Raw genomic sequence first — 17267 nt, 5'->3', positions numbered from 1 at the left:
TTACGGCACAGAAGGATTATTTTAATTTGAATTCTGACTAGTGGTCTTTGAAGCTGACTTAATTCCAAATCTAAATATGTCTGATATTTTCTCTTCTTTTTAGGACTATTTGAAGACATAATGTCATTTTGTTTTGGGGTTTTTTTTTTTTTTTTTTTTTTTGGTCTGTGCTGCGCTCTTCTGTTGACTCTGTTTTTATTTTCTTATTGTACAGTGATTCCATGGAACCAGTAACTTTTGAGAAATAAGAGAGGATATCTGAAATAAGAGAGGATATCACATTGATATTTAAGATGGCCTTTCAGATACCATGGGCAGTACAGATAAATGCACAGAAGTAGTGGTCCTGGATGGAAGAATAAGACAGTTTAAACATGAGATTTTTAGTATAAGTATTAAGCATAAAAATGTAATTTGTTCTTACAGTTATTACCAATTAAGAAAGGAAGAATAAAAAGGACAAATTTAACTTTTGGTACATTCAAGTCATCATTCTAGGTAGCCACATTTTTTTCATACAAGAGTATAGCTTCAAATTACCATTTTTAGGAAAATAATCTATTTTATATGGGAATTTTTCTAATTTGTCTTATTAATCAGGGCATACTGAATTAATTTTTTTTGATTACTCAGGGTTATTGTTATGAGCATAAAGTACGGGACTGCATTACTACCACTGAAGATAGACAGGATAGCCCAATACCAGAGGGATCCAGACTTCCACAGTTTCTGATTTCCCTTTCATTCTGGTTTAGATATGGAAATATCTGTAAGGAAGAATAAATAGATGCTAATAATGGCCTTGTCCACCTTTTAATATTTTTCTTCCGCTGAAAAATTCTTTGGTAGAGATCTGGACATTCATCTTAAATTCCCAGACCAGAGTAGCAACATAAAGCTCCTCCGATTTGCTGTGACAAGGTGACGGTGTCAACAGGTGGTGCTTCACTGTTGCCTTCTAATTTTGTGTTCTCATGTGATCACGTGCTCTGAATCCCAAACAATTTTGCATCAGTCACAACTCACGATTCAGTTTAGGAAGCATTTCTGACCATCTGTATGCTGATTAATGGAGGGATAGAAGGAAACTTGGAACAGTTACATCTCTCAGATTTTTATCTTCGAATGTAGAGACTCTTGTCATTGACCAGCTGCAGTACAAGGCTAAGCAAATAGGCCTCCCTCACCCCTGCATCCTGAACTTTGAAGACACAAACTGAGAGTTTTGGTGGGGGGAGCGCGTAGAGGGGATGGGTGAGCCTGGTGGTGGGTATTCAGGAGGGCACGGATTGCATGGAGCACTGGGTATGGTGCATAAACAATGACTCTTGGAACACTGAAAAAAAATTAATAATAATTTTTTATAAAAAACTGCAAAAAAAAGTACAAGCACATATTTAGCAAATTTTTATTTAGTCATGGACATATATACATAATATACATATATAACACATATAATACACAATGCAGACACATACCACAGATACAATATATGTGTACATATATGATATGTAAAAATTTATATATTTGTTTACATGTATGTATTTATATAAATATTTTGGCCTTATATTGATCTGACATTTTCTTTCGTTCAACAGAAATCTTCTTGACAGAGACACATTCTCTAAATCTGATCCAAGTAAGTATCTGTTATTTGCTTTTTGAAGCACTCTACTTATTTTTTTTACTTGATTTTGTAAAAATTGTATGAAACTTACAGTTCTTGTTTAAATAATTGTTTTAAAGCACAGAAAGAAAGACAGGGGATGGTGTCAAGCCTTGCATTCTCATCTACCTGGGCAGTAGTCTGGCTAAAGAGAGGAGTTGCTTAGCACTTCGGAGAGTGAGATGAAAATGCAGATGTAAGACAATTCACTTTGAAATTAAAACCTCATGGTACGGCTATATGATAGAAATTGTATTTGAAAGGCGACCATAATGAAACAATCTTAAGTGGTTTTCCCACAGTAATACTTTTCCTTCTTTTTTATAAATAAAAGAAGTATGTAAAGGCATGCTTAACCAAGTGAAACATACAACATCATCTTGTATGAACTGAAATTTTGATTGCTAATAATGTGTATTAAAAAAATTGGAGATAACGTGTACAATGAAAAAGTTTAAATTAGAAAACAGCAACATTACTGTATAAATCAGCAAGTGTTTCCAAATCTTGAAATAGTTAGAAATGTATATCCCGTACCTCTCCATCTCTACAAATACAGGATGATTGTGATTTAGGGGGAGGTTTTGTGAGATGTTAGGATTTTTCAAGTAGTCATTGGGGAAAAGGCATTACAATGTGGGTATTAAAAGTTCCTAGGGCTCACTTGACAGATGAGTGGGACTTTTTTTTTAATCCCTTAATCTTTACTCCAAAGCCTTCATTTCTCTTTTTGTGACTTCCTTTTCTGGTTGACAAGATTGCTTACCTGTTTGTAGCTATTGAGGGGGGAGTTGCAAATGTTAAATACAGAAGATGATATGCTCCAGATTGTCCTTCTTGTGATGGCTTTGAGCATTATGGGTATCTTAGGAAGAGCTTGACTAATCTTTAGTAACATGAAATATCTCAAACTGTTAAACTGTAGTTTAAAAATTTATGTGTCTCTGTAGCATAATGTAAAGATATGTGAAGCAAAGTTCGTGTAGACATTATGTATTATGTAGACATAATGTAGACATTAGCAAATAATTATTGTATATTTTTGTGTTTAGGTCTATGCATGTTAGGTTCTAAAGATGATACAGTTTCTTGTTTCTTCACAAAAGTTTTAGTCATTTAATGTTTTACTAGCAATTTTCTTAGAGGAGGAATAAGCCCAGGAATTACGAAATCATTTTGATGTAGCTTTTGGACAGCTAAAGCATAAATTATATACATTCATATCTTATATTTATAAAAAGACATTTATATATTTACTCTTTCTTCTTTTATAGTTTGTGTCTTATATGTACAAGGAGTTGGAAATAAAGAATGGAGAGAGGTAAGCATTAGAAATTTTTTGAATATCATTGTGCTGGAAAGTATGGTCTAAGTTACAGTTTGGTCAAGGTGATACTTCCCTGATTTTAGTTATTTTAAGTCCTTTTCAACCCAAAGATTGCATTTTTTAAATTTATGAGAGTAATCTTTGTGTTTGTTTTTATTAATCCTCAATGTTTGTCTGATTTATGACCTTCCTGTAGAATATTCTAGCCTGGAAACTTGTATTTTCCTCAGTGTAAAGTAAATTTAATGTGTTGCAATCCTTACATAATTGAAGGCTAGATTTAGTCTCACTTTTAGAAGTCAACCGCTGATTTTTATAAAATATTGCTTTAAAGGGTTTAAATGTGATGCTTGATATCAACTGTCACTTACTTTTTGCTAGTTAGTAATTTATTATTTGAAAATAAAGTAAAAACTCCATTTCCTAATACAGGCATACTTTGTTATTTATTTATTTGTTTTTTATTATGTTCAGTTAGCCAGTATATAGTACATCATTAGTTTTTGATGTAGCATTCAGTGAATCATTAGTTGTGTACATCACCCAGTGCTCATCACAACATACTTTGTTAATGAAATAAAAGCTGAGAGGCAGAATTATTATTTTGGTTAATTTGTATTGAGAGCATCTCCATGTTCCTGTGGAAGGATGATCACTAGAGGGGAGGGAGTCTATTAAAATAAAAGGCATTTCTGTCTGCTTGTAGTTCACTCATTTCTATCTGCTTCCTATCCTAGGAAGTCAGTGCATTGTTGTAATAGGGTTGCAGTTTCTGGTGAGATTCCTGAGGGAGATTTCTGTTATTTGTTGCCATAGATTGCCTTGTTGCCCAGCCATTTTACTAGTGTGTCTCAGCTGTGAGATAGAAAATAAGACTGTAGGTCATGGTCATTTATTCTCAAAACTGGCAGAATAAACCAATTCAAAAATTATTCCCACAGATAATGGGTCAGTGGGATACTGAGCACCAGTTTCTCATATTTAACTGCTTCTAGACCTTTCCATGTAGTTATTTGAGCTTCATCTCAAACTCTACATACATGAATGTAAATTCATCACCTCTACCCTATGGCTGCTGCCTTTGCTCTACATAGAGCTAATAACATCATCAGCCGAAATATCAAACTGCGATTTTTGTAGCCATCCTGACTTTCCTTCCCACACCTTCTTTATTTGTCAGTTACCCAGTGGTGTGAATTCTTTTTTGTTAAAAAAAAGAATCTCAGCATATCCATTAATAAATTGTTCTCCTGAGAAAACTAAAAAAAAAAAAAAAAAAAAAAAAAAAAAGAATCTCAAATGAGCCACTTCCTTCAGCAGAACTATGTTCTCTTTTGCCTTCTCTGTTAGGATATTCTCCTGAATCCATGCTCCTCTTTCTTGTTCTTCTATCTAATTATTCCTTTGATTATGTTCCAAAAAGATTTGCTGTCTCTTGTCATTCGCTCTAGAGTTCCCTTGTTTAAAGGCCTGAGGCAATCCAATGGATCTGCTGACTGCCCATTAAGAGTCAAGCTAGCTGGGGTCGGGCACTTACCAGGAGTGTTCAGAAAATAACATTGTGGGGCACCTGGGTGGCTCAGTGGGTTAAACCTCGGCCTTCGGCTCAGGTCATGATCTTAGGGTCCTGGGATCGAGCCCAGCATCGGGCTCTCTGCTTTGCAGGGAGCCTGCTTACTCCCTCTTTTGCCTGCCTCTCTGAGTACTTGTGATCTCTCTCTCTCTCCGTCAAATAAATAAATAAAATCTTTAAAAAAAAAAAAAAGAAAAAGAAAAAAAAATAACATTACTTGAGGGACCAGTAAAGGAACTGAGATAAATATTCACAAGGTACTGGACCAGGCATCTGGGCCAATGCAGATCTCTAGTGATGAAGCTTTCTTATTGCCTATACAAGATCTTTCCTACTAACTACTGTTCTCAGCCCTTTAGATATATTGGTTCATTTATTGTTTGTACAATAACCTTAAGAAGTGATACTATCATAATCCTTATTTTACACACAAGGAAACTAAAGCACAGAAAGCTTAAGTGACAGGATGAAAGTTATCCATATATAAATCACAGAGTGAGGATTTCAGCCCTGGCCATTGGGTCCAGAGCCTTTGTTTTAGACCACCTTGCTTTGCAGAATCCTGATCTGGTCCCAGCATTAACCTTCTGGTTTTGTTAATGGGAGGAAGTTCTATAAATTGATTTTTGGGCTTTATTCTTATTTATTTCAGCTTGCCTCTGAATGAGAGACAAATAGGAAAGAAGGCCTATTCTTCAGGGAAAATAGCATAATAAGAAAATAAGACAGAAAACAAAATTCTACTTGTTAATTTTTTCTCCTTGAAGGAGTAAGAAGAGTTAGTAAGAGGAACTAATACTCAAAGGGAGTATAAAAACAAAGTAGAAATTTAGAGAGTGATGAGAAATAGGACCCAGAGTTACATAGTGTGGATAGGAACAGATGGATGGAGAGGAAGAGAAACCAGTTAAGAGGTAATTTCAATAAACAGCATTTCAGAAGAATTAAAAGTGTTAGTAACTGGAGAATAGTCTGGAAGAAGAGAAAGGAAGTGCCAGATGCAAGAAAGAAACATTTAGGAGCTGAAATCCATTGTATTTGGCAGCTAATTGAACTTGCTAGATAAAGGAAAGGTGTGAAAAAATGAAATACTTTATATGTATATTATTAAATCACCACAAAACCGTTTGAGAAAGACAGTTTCCTTATTTTGAGAGTCAGGTGATGTAGTGGTTTAGGGCATGCACCTGACCACTCAGTGTATGTTTCCTCATCTGTAATGTGGGAACTGATGATTCTAGCTCATATAGTGGTTAGGAAGATCAAATGTGAATGACTGATAGCTGTGTCTGGCACATAGGAAACATTATATGATTCAGGATACATTGGGACCCTAAGAGATCAAAACATTCTATAAGGATAACAAAACTAGTAAATGGCAGGTAAGTAAATTCCCACATTATAAAATTCTGTAAGATTCATTGCATAAGCCCAGCAGTTGATGGGAAAATGACCTATGGGATTTACTTGGCCTCAAACCTAATATGAAGCAGTTGTGTTACACAGCTGCTAAAAAGCTAATGCAATCTGAGGACACATTGATGGATGTGCCATGCTTACATCAAAGAAGATAATGCTATTATGTTGAACTACATGAAATTGTCATTTTTGTAGGTCAAAAATGGTTGAGTGTTGGCAATTTTATGTGATTCAATCAAATACTATTGTATTTTGCTCTGGTGGGAGCAAATCTGGAGTGTTACTTTTCTGTTCTCCATCTGAGACTGTCAGAATGCCAACTCCATATTTTAGGAGGGCTGCCATCTTGAAGAAAGGGATAGAAGCTATGCTGTATGAATAAAAGTCATAATAAATGTCTTCAAACTCTTGAAAGTATTTTCAGTTAGAAACGGTAGTACAGGTACTTGATATTGAAACAAAAAAGGAAACAAAAATTTTAGCTCAGAGGATGGAGTGACAGAGATGTTGTTTAAGCCACTGTGAGGAAGACTTTTTTTTTCTTTTTTTAAGATCTTACTTATTTATTTGAGAGAGAGAGAGAGAGAGCGCGCGAGCGCACAAGCAGTGGGAGGGGCAGAGGGAGAGGGAGAAGCAGACTCCTTGCCGACTAGGGAGCCCATCCTGGGGCTTGATCCTGGGACTTCTAGCTCGTGACCTGAGCTGAAGGCAGACGCTCAGCTGAGCCACCCAGGTGCTCCTGTAAGGAAGACCTTTGTAATACTTAAGAGTATCCTATGGTGGAGTGGGTTTCCTAGAACTGTATGCTGGCACTGTAGTGGATGTCCTGTTTCTGGAAGCATTTAAACCAGGGTGGACTAATTTATCAGGAGTGAAATTGGACTCAGTTCTAGTTTCCTTACAAGTCGTCTTTTTTATGAGACGAGAGAATTCAAAAGTTGTCTAGTCATTTTTTTCAGCTCTTCCAAGTATCTTCTAAGTATTGAATATTATTTTACAAGATAACAGCAAAAACCACTCTGGTAACTACTCTCAGGATATTTGAAATCAGACAAGTAAAACAGTATTATTGCTACTTCATTGATAACTTTAAATATATCCACCCATTTATCTGTTTGACATATGTTTGAGTGCCTGTTTTGTAGCTGCAGTGGTGGATAAGATTTTAAAATAGTATTCTGCTTCGAGGAGCATACAATATAGTTGGAGAATTTTATCGGCAATTCTAGTGTGTCTTACTATTACTGTACTGACTTAGGTACCAACACTGTATCAGTAGTATAGTGGTTGTCTTTGTTTTTGAATTTAGTTGTATTCTGGAGAAGTATGTAGTAACTAGCTATATGATTCTATGTTCTGGGATGAATTACCTTTAGATAGTTAAAAGTAATAAAAAAAGAAAAAGAGTTCAAACCATATTGAAACAAATGCTCTAACTAAAGAGAGAAAAAAATATTTGAAATTGAGCTGTAGTTTAAGTCTGCAATTTAAAAATCATATATGACACTGTTAGAATTACCTGCATGTCTTCTATAAATTTTGATGATTGCAAATTATCAAAAGCTCTTGAAGTAATTGATATTTTTAAACTAAAATTATTTCAGTGCATAATAGTTTGGAGTTAGAAATGATACTTAAGTGTCATGAATGATGAAAATATGAAAACCTCTTAGTGGCAAGTGGAAATGGCAAAGTATTATCCCTGAGGATGTACACTTAACTTTGAGGGGTTCTGAAAATGTTGCAATTAACTTATCTGAGTTAAATTTTAGTTATTCATAGGTAATCTCCTTTGTGAATTCCTCTTAAACATTTAAAGTTATAGAGTTGGTTTTAGATTCTCTAAGTTAGTATGGGCTGAAAGAAAGCGAACTGAAGTTTATATAATCCACAGCGATCCTAGTTTGACAGTAATCTGCTGCCACATGTTGATTACTATAGTCTGTTGTCTCTGCTTCTGAACCATTCCTCTGACATGGAGCTACTTTAACGTTTATTCATCTCCACACTGAATCATATATGTATAATACATAAACAACAAACATAATTCAGAAAAGTTGAGAATATTGTTCATAGTCCAGCTTAAATCATACCTGACCCAAAAGACTTTTCTGAACTTAATACCTAGAATTTCCATCTTGCACCATTAAAAATCCCATAATTTCTTTTTTTTTTTTAGATTTTATTTATTTATTTGACAGAGAGAAATCACAAGTAGACGGAGAGGCAGGCAGAGAGAGAGAGAGGGAAGCAGGCTCCCCACTGAGCAGAGAGCCTGATGCGGGACTCGATCCCAGGACCCTGAGATCATGACCTGAGCCGAAGGCAGCGGCTTAACCCACTGAGCCACCCAGGCGCCCAAAAATCCCATAATTTCTTTATCTTTCTCATGGTCCTTGTCACCTTCTATGGTTGTATGATATGGTTGTATGATAACCATTCAACAAACATCACGGTCTTTTTTGTGAACTTACTCTCTTACAAGTATGTCTCAGCTTCACTTTTCAACTCAGTGCTCCTTAAAGGTCAGCCTCCTACACTATAACACTTAGGCTGGGGCTTTGTTCTTAGAGGGTGCTCAGTTAATATTTGCTGAAAGGTTAAAACTTGAGGATACCCTCAAATAGAGGCACACACTTGACTCTCATGGTTTCAAAACTGAGAACCCCCTTAGATCATTTGGTATGAAGGTCACATTTTTCAAATGAGAACATAGGAGTGGTATACTAACCAGTTGTGAGAGCCCAGTGCTTGTTCTGCTACACCCTATCATAACTTGAACTACAGATTTTGGAATTGGAATTACAGCATCACTTGAAAACATAAATGTTTCTTGAAGCTTAGGGGATACTAATGAGAGAATGAAACCATTCTCTCCTTTTTGTCCTGTAGAAATACTAGATGGACTTTGGGGTGGGTATGTGCTCTGGTGAGTGCTGTGAATTGTGTTAAGACTGATGATTCACAGACCTGTACCCCGGGGCAAATAATACATTGTATGTTAATTAAAAAAAAAAAAAAAGAAAATACTAGAGTGAACCAGGAAAAGTTATTGATACAGGATGGGAAGCTCCCCCCAATCCTTAGGCAGACCCCATTGCTGAGGCCCTGAGCAGATCCTGTATGGCTGCTGATAGAGCCTTCACTATTGAACTCAAGCTGTCGAGCAGTGGAACATTTCTGTTTTGTCTGGTTTTCTTTTCTATTTTTTAAAAAAGACCTTAATGACAGAATACTGCTAAACATTCAGTCTGCAGACATTATATTCTTCTCAGACATTTGAAGGGGTCTCACAATGTGTATCATTACTTCTCCAGTGTGGTTCATTGAGGGGTTGTAACAGAACACACTGAAGTTCTATTAGAAGAACACTTGTGCAGTATGTGGTGGGAAGAATCTTCTTTCAGTATCTTCTGTGGTATATGTAGTCAGTCTTAAGGCATTACTATCTTAGCAAAAATATTTTGTGTGCCCCTCAGGATAATACTGTATATATTTGAATTCCCAAGGTCAGCCATACTGGTTTTCGAAAGAGACCTGTGAGCCTTGAAATTTTTTTGTTTAGGAAAGGACATGAAGTAGTTTTGCAAATATTCCTGGGTACAGATGATTAGAAGCTGTGGCTTAATTTAAGTTGTCCTTTCTTTATATGGCTCAGTTAAAAGTCTTTTAACTCTGAATATTCTGTGACCAATTGAACAAGAATCATGCTTTCAGTAGAATTTTGCTGATTATGACTTGAAAAACAAATCCAGGGGCGCCGGGGTGGCTCAGTGGGTTAAAGCCTCTGTCTTCGGCTCAGGTCATGATCCCAGGGTCCTGGGATCGAGCCCCACATTGGGCTCTCTGCTCAGCAGGGAGCCTGCTTCTCCCTCTCTCTCTGCCTGCCTCTCTGCCTACTTGTAATCTTTGTCTTGTCAAATAAATAAATAAAATCTTAAAAAAAAAAAAGAAAAGAAAAACAAAGCCAGAGTAATTTTGGTCCCTTGAGTTAATTTTTCTTGTTCTTATTTATTTTTTATTTTTTCCAGCTTTATTGAGATCTAAGTGATATATATATATATAACATTATGTCAGTTTAGAGCATACAATGTAATTTGATATATGTATATATTGCAAAATGATTACCAAAATAGGCGAGTTAACACACCTATCATCTCAATATGATTGTGTGTGTGTGTGTGTGTGTGTGTGTGTGTTATGGTGAGAACTTTAAAAATCTACTCTTTTAGCAGATTTCAGATATATAGTATAGTATTGTTAACTATAGTCACTATGTTGTACATCACATCTTCAGAACTTATTCATCTTTGGACTTGAAGTTTGTATCCAGTGACCACTTTTGCCCATTCCCACCACCCTTGACAACCACTAGTCTCTTCTGTTTCTATGAGTTTGTTTTTTTTAGATTCCACATAAAAATGAGATCACATAGTATTTATCTTTTTCTGACTGACTTATTTACTTATTACTTAGCATAATGCCCTCAAATTTCATCTATGTTATCTTGCAAATGGCAAATTAATTTCCTTTTTATAATGGCTGAATTTCTCTTCTGTTTTTAATATACCCTTTTATTGAAATAAAACATAGCCGAATAAAGGGGAAAATAATACAGCACAATAATTTATTGGATGTGAACACATCAACCAGGTAACCACCACCTGCATCAGAAATAGAACCTACTATAATCCAGCAATTCTGATTGTACCCCTCTCTCCTCCCAAATCAAACCACTATCTTGATTTCTAGCACTATGGGATCATTTTTTCTATTCCTAAGCCTTATGTAAATGGAATGATATAGTATATGTTTATTTGTATCAAGTTTCATAACTCCCAGTTATGCTGTGGAAGTCTGTCCATGTGTGTGGTAATAGTTCATATTTTTTCTGCTTGGCTTTTTATTTATGAATATAACCCATGCTAGTCTGGATAGACATTTGGGTTGTTCCCATTGTTGAATATTATGATTAACTGATTAGAACATTCTTGTACTTATCTTTATATATTTATTATTCTTACTGTTTTTATATATAGGATTGAAATTTGTATACATAGGAGTAAGATTTCTAAACCATAAGTTATACATATTTTCAATTTTAAAAAATTGAGATATAATTGACACCTAACATTATATTTGTTTCAGATACAACATAATGATTCTATATTCACATATACTGTAAAATGATTATCATGATAAATCTAATTAACACCTATCGCTACATATAAAGTTTTTTCCCTTGGTGATAAGGCCTTTTAAGCTTAATTCTTTTAGCAATTTTCAAATATACCTTCTATTATTACTAACTATAGTCACCATGCTGTGCATTATACCCTTGATAGATTTATTTTATAACTGGAAGTTTGTACCTTTTAACCTCTTCATCCACATTTTTCACTCCCCACGTTTGCCTCTGGCGGCAACCACCAATGTCTTCTCTGGACCTGTGAGTTTTTTAAAGTTATTTCTTATTTATTTTTTAATATTCTACATAGAAGGGGTCTGGGTGGCTCAGTGGGTTAAAGCCTCTGTCTTCGGCTTAGGTCATGATCCCAGGGTCCTGGGATCAGGGAGCCTGCTTCCTCCGCTCTCTCCTCCTCCTTCTCTACCTATTTGTGATCTCTGTCTGTCAAATAAATAAATAAAATCTTAAAAAAAATATTCTGCATAGAAGTGAGGTGTTACAGTATTTGTCTTTGTCTGACTTATTTTACTTAGCATAATGCTCTCATGGTCCACTCATGTTGTGACAAATGGCAGGATTTCCTTCTCTTTTTGTGGCTGAATAATATTTGAATACATATATATTAGAATATATATAGATACATAGCTATACATATATACCTATTTATATAGAACATTAGGATATTAGGTATAGAATATTATTTATAGATTATTAGAATATATATATATATATATAATCTCTTATTTATGCATTCATTCACTGATGGACACCTAGGTTGTTTCCATATCTTAGCTATTGTAAATAATGCTGCAGTGAACATGGGGGGCATCAATCTTTTTGAATTAGCATTTTTGTCTTCCTTGGGTCAATACCCAGAAATGGAATTGCTACATCATATGATGGGCTCTATTTTTAATTTCTTGAGGATCCTCCACACTGTTTTCCACAGTGGCTGCACCAGTTTACATTCCTACCAACAGTGTGCAAGGGTTCCTCTTTTTCCACATCCTCCCAGCACTAGTAATTTCTTGTCTTTCTTTTAAAAGCCATTCTAACAGGTGATATCCCAGGGTAGCTTTTATTTGCATCTCCCTGATGATTCGTGGTGTTGGCACCTTTTATGCACCTGTTGGCCATCTGTGTGTCTCTTTTGGAAAAATGTTTATCAAATCCTCATTAAATCCTCTCCCTGTTGTTTAATTGGATTTTTTTTAAACTCTTGAGTTAAATGAGTTCTTTATATATGTTGGATACTAACCCTTATCAGATACATGATTTGAAAATACTTTCTCCCATTCACTAAGTTGCCTTTTCTTTTTCTTAATGGTTTCCTTTGCTGTGCAGAGGCTTTTAAGTTTGATGCATTATTGATTTTGTTGCTTTTAGTTTTGATGTTGGATTGAAAAAATTATCATCAAGACCTATGTTCAGTTGCTTATGGCCCTATATCTTTTTTTTTTTAGAAATTTTATGGTTTCAGGTCTTACATTCAAGTCTTTAATCCAATTTGAATTAGTCTTTGCATATAGTTTAACGGTTTCCTTCTTTTGCATTTGGCAGTCCAGTTTTCCCACCGTTTACTGGAGAGGCAGTCCTTTCCCCATCGTTTATTCTTGGCTCTTTTGTTGTAAATTAATTGATAATGCAAAGGTTTATTCCCAGGCTCTTTATTCTGATCTATTGATTTCTGTATCTGTTTTTATGCCAGTAGTATACTGTTTTAATTAATGTAGCTTGGTAATATAGTTTGAAATGAGGGATTGTGATGCCTCCATTAGTGTGCATATTTTCATTTTCAGTCCATACTGCCAAATCATTTTCCAGAATTTTCCATCTACCATTCTTATTGCAGAGCATTCTTGCTGATGTTTCCTATTATAAGTCTCTTAAATGTTTTCCATTCTGGTTAGTGTGCAAAGGTATCTGGTTTAGATTTTAACTTCCTGATAGTGTGGCTGAACATCCTTTGGCAGGCCTAACGACCATTTGCCTATCTTTTATGATGTGCATGTTTGGCTGTTTTTCCTGCTATTGATTTTTAGGAGTTACTTGTATCTTAAGGATGGGAAGTTTTGTTGCTTATATGTCTTGCAAATACCTTGTGTCCTTTTGTAGCATGGTTTTTTACCCTCTGAACTGTGTATTTTGGTGAACAGAAGTTCTTAGTTTTAATTTAGGTCGACATAGCAGTCAATTCCTTTATGAGCTATGCTTTTGTTTTGTTGGAGAAAACTTTCTTATTTAAAGGTCATGAAGATGTTCCCTTACCCAGGGTTATATCCTAGAAGTTTTATTGTTTTAACTTTCATATTTAGATTTACACTTCCTCTGAGATTAAATTTTGGATATGACTTGAGGTGAAATTTACTTTGATGCCATATGGTATCTAATTGACCCAGGATGATTTGTTAAAGAGATTTCATTTCTCCACTGCACAGTCATATCACCATCATCATAGATGAAATGACTATCTATGTGAGAGTGTTACAGGTTTCTACTGTGGTATACTTTGTTTTAATAACTAAATCTGGTTGTTTGTGCTTGGCAGTTTTTTTTTTCCCTTCATGATTTTCAAGGCCAAAGGTTAGCATTTTTCTTTCCTTGTAAAGGACAAGATATAAAGAAGGGCTTCATAAATATTTTAAGCTAAGAAGCCCTCTGGTCTCTCTAGACATTATAGCATGAAAGCAGCCATGGACAATACATGAACGCTTGATGATGGCTATGCTCCAGTGAATCTTAATTAATGAAATAAGCAGCAGGCCATATTTGGCTCAGAAGCTGTAATTTTCTGAACCCTGTTATAGAATATTCTTAGGTTTTTACTTTTCCAGAGAAATTTTGGAATTTATTTGCTATTTTATGCACATACACATATATTCACATGCAAACACACAGAGACACACTATGACATCTGAGATGGTGTTGAAACTGTATATCAATATCAGAGAATTGGAATATATAAAATAGTATGCCTTACAATATATGAATATGGGTACCCTCTAATTATTTAAGTTTTCTTTGGTTTCTTTTAAGATGTTACAGTTTTTATATAGAGCTCTTGAATATTTTTAGTTGGATTTAACTTTGGTGATTTAATATTTTTTATTTTATTTTATTTTATTTATTTATTTGACAGAGAGAGATCACAAGTAGACAGAGAGGCAGGCAGAGAGAGAGAGGGGGAAGCAGGCTCCCTGCTGAGCAGAGAGCCCGATGCGGGACTTGATCCCAGGACCCTGAGATCATGACCCGAGCCGAAGGCAGCGGCTTAACCCACTGAGCCACCCAGGCGCCCCATGATTTAATATTTTTGATCTTAATGTTAACTCATCATTTTTCATTTTTATTTTTTATTGCGATATATAAAATATAATTTAGTTTTTAGATAATAACTCTGACGTGACTTTGCTCAACTTACTAATAATGGTTTATGGCATTTTAAAAATTTTCTGCATAAACTATGCTGATCTGTGCAAATTACAGTTTTATTTTTTCCAATCTAATCATGATATTTATTGTGCTGACAAGTACTCCTTGTACAGTGTAGAATAAAGATGGTAATAGGAAGCATCCTTGTTTTGTTCCTGGTCTTAATGGTAAAGTTTTCATGTATACATCTATTGAGATGATTATATTATTTTTACTTATATTGTGAATGTGGTGAATTACATGTTTTATTTATTTCTGGAATAAAACCAACTGATTCATAATGTAGTATCTTTTATATATATTGGTTGATATGCTTTGCCAATATTTATTAGAATTTTGTATTTATGTTATAAGTGATACTGATCTACAAATTTCCTTTCTTGTCATAGACTTCAGATTTTGTTGTTTAGGTTAGGCAGGCCTCAATAAATATGCTTGAAAGTATTTCTACTTTTTCTGTTTTCTGAGAGAGTATATGAAAGTTTAATGTCATATCTTAATTAAAATGTTAAGAAAATTTTGCTGCTAAAGCATTCTTAGCCTGGACGTTTCTTCGTGGGATATTTTAACTTCACATTCATTTCCTTTCTTACATGTATGTTGACTCAAGATTTCAATTTCTTCTCTGTCAATTTTGTGTGCTACATTCTTCCAAGAATTTATTAGCTTTGCCCAAATTCTCGCATAAATTTTCTTGGAATATACTTTTATGATATGTTTAATTTCTGTGTGATCCATAATGATGCTCTTTTTACTTTCTGATATTAATAATTTGCATTTTCTGTCTTTTTTTCCCCGTGTTCCATCTTGGTAAAGGTTTATCAGATTTATTAGTCTCAAAGAATGCATATTTGCCTTTGTTGGTTACTTAATTTAGTTTTTAAAAATGTTATTGACTATTACAATTATTTGTTACTTTCCCCCCATGCTTTGGGGGCTTAATTTGTTCTGTTTCTAAATTCTTGAGTTAGATGACAGCAACATTTATTTTTAGTCATTTGTCTTTTCTACTATATGCATTTTAGTCTACAGTATTTTTTTAAGAGGAGCTTTAACTGTATCCAACAAATTTTGATATGTTGTACTTTTGTTAGCTTTGAGATTCAAAGTATTTTTTTAAATTTTGAAAATATGTTACGGAAAAGTTGCATATATAGAAGGAATGTTTTTCCTTTGAACCATTTGAGAAAAACTTGCCAACATGATGACCCATAGCACTTGAATACTTTATTACACAAAGGACATTCTACGTAGCCATAATATGATACTGAGGCTTAGGGAATTAACATTGATGTGTTTCTACCATCAAATCCTAAGACCCTATTCAGTTTTCACCAGTTGTCCCAATTACATGTTTTAAAGCAGATGGATTCCATTCAGAATTATGTATTGCTTTAGTTGCCATTTCTTGTGGTTTCTCTCTCTCTTTTTTTTTAAATTAACATATAATGTATTATTAGTCCCAGGGGTACAGGTCTGAGAATTGCTAGGTTTACACACTTAACAGCACTCATCATAGCGCATACCTTCCCCAACCACCCTCTCCCTACCCCCCTTTCCCTGGCAACCTCAGTTTGTTTGTGAGATTAAGAGTCTCTTATGGTTTATCTCCTCTGTGGTCTCTTTTGATCTTGAATAGTTCCTCAGTCTTTTCTTAACTTTGATGACCTTGACACTTTTGAAAATGAAATGTCAGCTACACTATAGAATTTCTCTCATTTTGATTTTGTGTGATATTTTCCCTCATGTGCAGCTTTGGATGAAATATCACAGAGGTGATATTGTTTGTTCCTCTTACTGTATCCCATCTGATGGCACAGGGTTTTGATTTGTTCCACTTTTGTTTAGATTGATTTTGATTACTTGATTAAAGTAATGTCTGCTAGTCTTCAACAAAAAGTTACACTCTTTTTTTTTTTTGTAGTTAATATTTTGGGAAGAGACTCTGGGAATTATGTTGGGAAAGTAGTTTATGAGTGTATGAGGAGATGCTTTGAAGGTATATAAATATCTCTTTTCTCACTAGACTTTTAATTTATTCCTTTATTTTATAAGTGTGGACTCATAGTTTCTTCTTTTTCAGTGGATTTTTATGTTACTGTTGTTTATTTTGGGGCTCAGATTTTCACAAATTTGACAAATAGGAGCACCTTCAAGTTGGCTTCTGTGTCTTTTTAAAAGTGCCCCTGTTAAAATACGAATAAAAACTACCACCTTACACTGGTTAGAATGGCTAAAATTAACAACTCAGGAAATAACAGGTGTTGGAGAGGATACAGAGAAAGGGGAACCCTTTCTGTACACTGTTAGTGGGTATGCAAACTGGTGCAGCTACTCTGGAAAATAGTATGGAGGTTCCTCGAGAAATTGAAAATAGAGTGACCCTATGACCCAGCAATTGCATTGGTATTTTTCCAGAGGATACAAACATAGTGATTCTAAGGGGCATATGCAGTTCAGTGTTTATAGCAGCAATGTTCACATGTTCGGTGTTATTGTTAATGAATGTTAATTTTGTGTATAATATAAACACACAAAACAGTTTATTATTATTTTATATTACCAGTATTCTTTTTTCTCTTCCATATATTTACTCTATTAGTTGCTTTTCATTTCTTTGTGCATTTGTATGTTATATGCATTTTAATTCTGTTTGAAGAAT

At 34.6% G+C, this 17267-nt stretch overlaps 1 protein-coding gene across 1 annotated transcript in view; it reads left to right on the top strand.

The window, feature by feature from the left end:
* Nucleotides 1-17267, top strand: part of CPNE8 (copine 8) — a 211758-nt gene that overhangs the window by 24566 nt on the left and 169925 nt on the right. The window contains exons 2-3 of the mRNA XM_032347726.1: nt 1599-1639; nt 2941-2987. Coding sequence (XP_032203617.1) covers nt 1599-1639; nt 2941-2987 — 88 coding nt within the window. The remainder of the gene's footprint in view (nt 1-1598; nt 1640-2940; nt 2988-17267) is intronic.

Source organism: Mustela erminea, chromosome 6, assembly GCF_009829155.1.
Source record: "Mustela erminea isolate mMusErm1 chromosome 6, mMusErm1.Pri, whole genome shotgun sequence".
NCBI lineage: Eukaryota > Metazoa > Chordata > Mammalia > Carnivora > Mustelidae > Mustela > Mustela erminea.
Note: the sequence above shows the minus strand (reverse complement) of the source record. Positions and strands in the feature narration are given on the sequence as shown.